At 30.6% G+C, this 8034-nt stretch overlaps 1 protein-coding gene across 1 annotated transcript; it reads right to left on the minus strand.

Annotated features, from left to right (window-relative positions):
* Nucleotides 1–1834: 1834 nt before the first annotated feature.
* LOC137829435 (cation/H(+) antiporter 15) lies at nt 1835–4940 on the minus strand. The gene is made up of 3 exons (XM_068636238.2): nt 4725–4940; nt 3359–4357; nt 1835–3064 (listed from the first exon to the last, which is right to left on the minus strand). The coding sequence occupies exons 1-3, from the start codon at nt 4938–4940 to the stop codon at nt 1835–1837; spliced, it is 2445 nt and encodes an 814-aa protein (XP_068492339.2).
* Nucleotides 4941–8034: the final 3094 nt, after the last annotated feature.

Below are 8034 nucleotides of genomic sequence, written 5' to 3' on the forward strand. Positions count from 1 at the left end.
AATGTGAAATTAATTATTATAATTAATTTTTCTTATAATAAAATTATTTATTATAAATAAAAATATGTTGTATATCATTAAGAGAAAGAGAAATTAGAGTTCAAAAATCTTTTAAATAGATAAATAGGCTTTTAATAAACCTTTCAAGTCCATTTAAAATATTTGAGTTCAAACAATTAAAGCAAGAAATATGTCAAAGATTAAAACACAAGAGATGAAGACGAGACGAAAGTCATTAGCCAAAGTCTAGATTATTCCTTTTAAAGCATCATCTTCTCCCACTTTATAATGTGAAGTGTCTTCGAAACTTGTTGGTCATCGAACCTTAGGTACAGAATCCTAAGGATGGTCATATGTCAACCATCACCAATTCTACAAAGTTCGTACTTCATAACATTGCAGGGAATATTTATAGGTTTTGTGATCATTAGAAGATTTCACTAGATTGCATGCAATATACGAGCATCTTATGTTAAGAAAGTTTTGTTTTTGTGTTAGATTGAACACTTATCATTAGGTTAAAAGATATAGTTGATAGGTAGAATGTAATTCTTTTTACTTAAAGAGTGCAACAACCATAATGCTACGATCTAATTGTGACTAAGTTTATTTGACCTCTGCCATAGAACAATTAATACTACCTGTAACAATCTCTTCCTTGATAATTGTCATGTTATGAATCAAATTCATGACATTAACTCTTATACCAATTGTTGGATAAAACACTTAATACTAGGCAAAAACTATAATTGATAGAACACAATTCTTTCTACTTAAGAGCGTAACAACCTAATTGTCATGAGTTAATTGTGACTTGATTCACCTGGTCTTCGTTATGAGATAATTGATATTAACTACATCAATTTTTCCCTTACCAATTGTCTTGTTGGGAATCAAAATTGTGACATTGACTTTGATATTAATTATTGGATTAAGTGGTTATCATTAAGCCAAATCTTATAATTGATAATCATAATACAATTGTTTCTAATTAAGAGTGTAGTAGCTCAAACGTCTCAAGAGTTACAAGTGATATCCACGTCTTGTAGAAGAAGTCAAACAAACCAAGTCATAATTAAATTATCAACAACATTAAGACTACTATCTTCTCAAATAAAAAAATTGCCTTTATTAATTCTAGTTTTTAGTCTATTAGTATAAACACTCAATCCAACACCACCTTTAGTTGTAATCTTTAGGCCCTAACAACCCTTTGCAATAAAAGACCACATATAACAACACCCCTTCCATGTATTAAAAAAAATATTGAATAAAGTGCTCATCATATTTGCATTAAAGTTATCTTGGAATGGTTTGAATAATCACCTTACTCTCTCTGCATCATTACTCTCTCTGAATGAAAAACTCACATATACCATTGAGAACTTATCTCTTTACAATAATGACCAAAGAAACCATTTAATGAGAACAAACAAATGAAGTATTCAATGGAAGAAAAAATTGGAGAAAATATTGAAAAGAAATATAGGTTATAACAGCCTTATTTGTCGTTTTCCTTCGTAGTTTTCTATGCTTGTGTTATAAAATATGACTATTCTATAACAATGACGAAACTAAAATAAATAAGTTTTAAAAAGACTACCTTAAAAAATAATTGCAAAAGGATAAAAAAAAAAATGGTATATTGTATTTAACTCATTGAAAAATCAAGTACTGGCAGTTTCATGTTGCCTCTGTGAGAAAAATAGACAGAAAAAGACAACATGCAATTCCAAAACGGGATTGCTCTTAGTACACATGATGTTTCTCCAACCCCACCACTATCTGATCAGATTCTTTTTCTTTTCTCTTGTGATAGATGTTAACTGTTTGTTCACAACATTTGATCACTTTCATTAGAGTGAGATTTTTTGCCACAACGAGACTTTCTCTCTATGGTGTATTGCTGCACAACAAGCAGTGAGGAGTGCGTGCCAAAACTGGTTGAAGCTATAATGTCTCCCATGACCCCAAGTTCAGGGTTGTCACACCATTCCAACAACCTTTGGAAAACTGTGAAGTTCTTTCCACTTCCTTGTCCCAAAATGTACAAGTCACACCCTGGTTTGTCTATCTCATTCAGGATCAAAGGAATTTCCTCACCAGTTTCTATCCCCACTTCGATCTCTGAGTATGTGATGGTCTCATTGTTGTACGACCCTTTGTGCCTAAAGTGAAATATGTGCTCATCATCTAGCTCTTTCTGCATCACACTGTCCATCTTTGTAGATAACACTCCACTGGAATCACTCTGGAATGCCTTCTCTTCTTCAACCTCAGTACCTGACACCAGAAGCCTAATTACGTGCAGCTTTGTGGCTGAGTGTGCTGCCATTCTCCATGCGATCGATAAGGCTTCCCTATCATCAGGCCCTCCAATGAAGATCATAATGGTGCTCATTGTTACTTTAGATAATGACTTGAGTCCACGGTTAACAAGGATCCCCACAGAACAAGGTGGTGCCTGCAACACATTCTGGTTTATGTCACCGAATATAGTGTTGACTGTTTCCATGTCTCCTGAGCTTAGTTCTTTGTGGAATGGAAGGAGAATGAGATTTGCACGTTTCTCTTCTGTCACATTGTAGATATCCTGATGGATTGTGTCATAGGTTGCAACAATGCCTGATGTGTCAAATCTCACTGCGTTGTATTCCTCCACAAACTCATTAAATGCATTGCATATGGTCTCAAACTCTGTTTGTGATCCATACTGGCTCTCTGAGGATCCCCCTTGAACATTTAAATTGTCGATTTGGGCCACAAGAAGGCCAGTGCCGAGTCTTGTGAGTTCCACAAGGTGAAGGACTGAGACATGTAAAGGGGAAGTTCTGGTGGCATTTGTGGCTTCAAGGATATGGATCATGCCATGGGCTTGATGAGCATTGTGGACACAAGCTGCAACTCGAAGTTCTGCTTCACACCATAGTTTCTGCACAGTCCTTTGTTGGGTCTGCTTGAACCGAAGGTTTGGCTTGTATATGGCATTAATAAAGGGAGATGCAACCGTAGTCATGAATAGTATGGCAAGGATCATAATTGTGAAAGCATAGGGGTCCAAAAACTGAAAACAAAAGAAAAAGAACAGAAAAATGCATCAGAGTTGATTAACTGTAATCTTGAGATAATGGATAAAACTGGTGCATGCAGATTTCCAACCTGTTTGGTTTGTGAAAACTTTTTCTACTTTTAAAAACCACTCTAGTTATTGTACTTTATTTCCCATTTACAAATATATGAAAACAGGAAACAAAATGACATGTTGATGAACATAGGAACCAAAAATGTTTTCTTAATCTAACCAAGCAAGAATTTGAAAGAGGAGCATGATATGATGAGTTTGGTTAGTAAATAGTACACTTTTGTCCCAGGCAATGCTTATAAGAATCACTGCCATCATGCCCTTGGTGTTGAGGAGCAATCCAAGCCCCACTCCATCTCTTGAAGACATACCATAGTATAAAGTAACCAACAGAGAGCTTACAATTTTTGGGGTGGCTAATAAGAACACCATGAGGAGAGGAAGTAACGCTGAATGTGATTGAGACCAAAGTGCCTCCAGGTTCAGTCTAAAGCCAAAACTAGCAAAGTAGACAGGAACAATAAATGCAGTAACAAAATCATGCAACATTTCCAACATCAAATCAGCAAACTTCCCACTGGGCAAAATTAGTCCATACACAAAGGCCCCAACAACATGGTGTGCACCAATAAAGTCTGTGATGTATGAACAAACAAAAAGTCCAATCATCACATCCAGCAACTTTGAGGAGTTCCATGACTCCGACGTCATTCTGTGTTCAATCAGGCGAGCCAGGATTGGACGCACCACGCAGAAGCAGAACAGAATGAACATCAATGTGCACATTACTGAGAGGAGTGGTTTTCCACCCTCGTGGGAATACGGAATCAAGAGTGAGAACAAAATCCACCCAAATGTATCAATTAACATGGCTGCTGTTAAGGCATCTTTTCCAAGCCCTGTGTAGAGGATCTTGAGATCTGATAGGAGCCTTGCAAGGACTGGAAAACTTGTGACAGAAAGAATTGCACACCAAAACACATACCCTTTAGTGCTGAGCGCAATGCTTGATTCACCTGCTAAGTTACGCTCTAGAGCAAGAAAACCAGCTCCAACCAATGCTGGAATGAAAATGCTTGCAACAGCAATGATTATAGCCTGCCTGCTTGATCTCAGGATGGTGTCACAGTTCATTTCCAACCCACTAAGGAACACATAGTACATGATTCCCACATTGGCAAAGGTTTCAACAGTCAAGATTCCTTCTGGACGGTAGACCGTCTGAAAAACTCCAGGAATTCTTCCCAAAAATGATGAACTCAAAAGTATACCACCCTGCATATACAATATCAAGTTTGTGTAACTATAAGTGATTCATATTTGATACCAAAGTATAATTTTCCTGAAACATGTCATCTAAAACATTTTACACTATCTCTTCTCATGTTCCCACATCACGGAGAAACTACATATACAAGTTAGCTTCTCATTTTTAACATTTTCTATCCATGTTTCAATGCATAAACAAACAGACATTGGTTTCTTCCCATCTTAAAACTAATTTGAATGAAAAATACTACAATTTCTTATTTTTCTTTCTTAGAAATTCTTGTGAAAGAGCTTATTCAAACAAGTCTATATCAATATATCCAAAATTCCTATTCTATATTTGGTAGACACACATATGAAGATGAACACTTACAAGCATCTGGGCAACCGTAAGAGGGAGATTGAATGGCTTGAGGATGTGGTGAAAAAAACTAGAGGCAAGGATATTGTAGGCAATTTGAATAGACAGAAGAGGAACACGGTCTGCAATGACATTATCACTCCTCCAGATTTTGTTGTCAGGATCAAATTTTGTAATGTAACATGCAAGTTCTGGGATTGAGTTTGCAGCATTTGCTTCACTTGCCATATCAAATTTCTTCTGTGAGGCCTTAATTAATTTTCTTATGTTTTGAATTTTGTTTTTGCATCCTTACTTAAACAAAACCATGTAGCAGAAGAAGATGCAAAGTTATTGCCACGCATTTTAAGCTGGCACAGTTCAAATGGCCTTTTTGTTGTCTGTGTGCTAGAATAGATTACAGACATTGTTGTTCTTTTTTCTATCTATGTAAACTATTACCTGACCCGTGCAACCAGGGTGGTTTTTTTTAATTATAATATTAAAAAAATTTAAAAAATTATAATTTGGATTTTATATTAAATTTGACATTATAAAACGTAATATAAGTTCTGCAATAATTACTAATTTAAAATACTTAGAAGAAGTCAAAATTACATAATATCAATTACATGGAAGAACAATAGTTAAAAAAATAGCATTTTAAAAAAGCAAAGTAGTTTGAATTTTTTTAAAAATAAATGTCAATTATATTTGCATAGAGAAATAAACGTAGTAAAAATCATATGTGCACAAAAGAAACTACATAATTCAAATCAGTTAAACAAATCATAAACATTAAGTGTATAGTTTGAACATGTGAGACTGGAATATAAGCAAATTATTTTTAAATTTCAACAAAGTAATAAACAATAATCTAAAATATAATCATTCCTCACAAAATAATAATCACTCAAATTTTGTTATTTGGTTAGTTGACTTATGTTTCAAAGACAATATTTTCATCTTCTTTAAAATAGTTTAACCTATAGAAATTGTTCCATCCATCTTCAATATATTTGAAAATGTACTATTATATCATTTTAGAATAATAATAAATAATATAAGTAATAATAGTTATAATAAATTTTTCCAACAAAGTAACATGATTTTGTTGTTTGAAAAATATTTGTTCATTAATCAATATGTTTTTTTTAGATCATCATATTCAGTTTGATTTTTAGGACTCATCATTGGGAACAACGTGGCGATGAATTTACAATTTTTGAACATTAACATGAAGACTACTATTGATTTGTGTTTAAAACACATCGAAAAAACATTTATCTATAAAAAAATAAATACCATCATAAATCTATAATATCTTTTAACCTTACTCGAATGGATCTTAACGATCAAAAGAGAGTGAAAAAGGTTTAACTTTTTGGTAAATCAACAAATTATTATTTAATACTACACAAAAATTTCTAGTTTCCAATAAAATCAAGCACAAATCCATAAATGAGTAGTAGTAATAATAATAATAATAATAATTAAAAAACACAATATAATAAAATAATCAAATATTGTAAAGAGGTAATTGATGCCATGAGTAATAATAATAATTAAAAAAAATACAATACAATAAAATGATTAAATATCATAAAAGGATAATTGATGTAAAAATAATTAAAAATAAATTTACTATTTTTTAAATTCAAATATTGGAACAGATCTCAACTATGTAAGTAGAGTGAACAAATTTGACCATTTGGTATCTCAACAAATTATCATTAAACACCGTATGAAACTTTTTAGTTTCCAATAAAATCAAGCACAAAATTTGTAAATGAGTAATAATAATAATTAAAAAAGTACAATATAATAAAATAATTAAGTATTGTGTAATAAAACAATTAAATATTGTAAAAGGGTAATTCATGACAAATATTTCAAAATAAATTTATTGTTTTTTAAATTCAAATATCGCAACAGATATCAATGATTGAAAGATAGTGAAGATATTTAACATTTTGGTAACTTAAGTAAATTATCTTTTAACAATATATGAAACTTTTCAATTTTCAATAAAACCAAACACAAATAATAAATTAGTAATAATAATAATTAAAAAACATGACACAATAAAATAATTAAATATTATAAAAAGGTAATTGATACAAAAATATTTTAGAGTTAATGACCATTTTTGTCCCAATATTTTTTTGAAAAAAAGGCAATTTCATCCTCACTTTTTTTTAAAAAAAATTCGGTATGATTCCAAAAAAAAATTAAAAGTTCAATTTGGTCTCAACCTTCTTAATATTAATTTAACTTGATCCAATAATTAAAGGTTATAAAAGGATAATTGATAAAAAATATTTAAAAACAAATTTTTATTTTTTTGAAATCTAAACAATTGAAATATAGTGAACAAACTTGCCATCTTGTTAACTCAAAAAGTTATCACTAAACATGGAGAAAGATGTCATATTTCTAATAAAACAAATCACACAATTACAAAATGAGTAATAATAATAATTAAAAATATATGATACAATAAAATAATTAAATATTGTAAAATGGTAATTGACGCAAAATATTTAAAAATAAATTATTATTTTTTAAATTAAAAGATTGGAACATATCTCAACCATCGAAAGAGAGTGAACAAGTATATTTTGGCAACTCAGTAAATTATCATTTAATACTGCAAGAATTTTTTTTTGTTTCCAAAAAAAAAATATTATAAATACTGTAAAATGGTAATTGTTGCAAAAATATAAAAAAATGAATTTACTACTTTTTCTATTCGAATATTGGGACATGCTACAATAATTGAAAGAGAGTGAACAAATATGATATTTTGGTAACACTATGAGAAACTTTTTCAGTTTCTAATAAAACCAAACACATAATTCGTAAATGAGTAATAATAATAATAATAATTCAAAATACATGATACAATAAAATAATTAAATATTATAAAAAGATAATTGATGTAAAATATTTTAAAACAACAAATTTATTATTTTTTAAATACAAATATTGGAACACACTTCGACCATTAAAAGAGAGTGAACACATCTCACCGCTTCATAACTCAACAAATTATCATTTAACATTGGTATAAACTTTTAAGTTTCCAATAAAACCAAACATACAATTCGAAAATGAGTAATGATAACAATAATAATTAGAAAACTTGATAAAGTAAAAAAAATTGAAATTTATAGAATGGTAATTGATGTAAAATATTTCAAAATAATTTATTATTTTTTAACTTCAAATATTGGAACAGATCTCAATTACTGAAAGAGAATAAGCGATAGACACCTCGCTTCTTATATAGTAGACGTTCCCTCTAAACACTCATTTGTACATATGATTTGTGTTTTAAACG

Source organism: Phaseolus vulgaris, chromosome 7 (assembly GCF_051622355.1).
Source record: "Phaseolus vulgaris cultivar YP4 chromosome 7, ASM5162235v1, whole genome shotgun sequence".
NCBI lineage: Eukaryota > Viridiplantae > Streptophyta > Magnoliopsida > Fabales > Fabaceae > Phaseolus > Phaseolus vulgaris.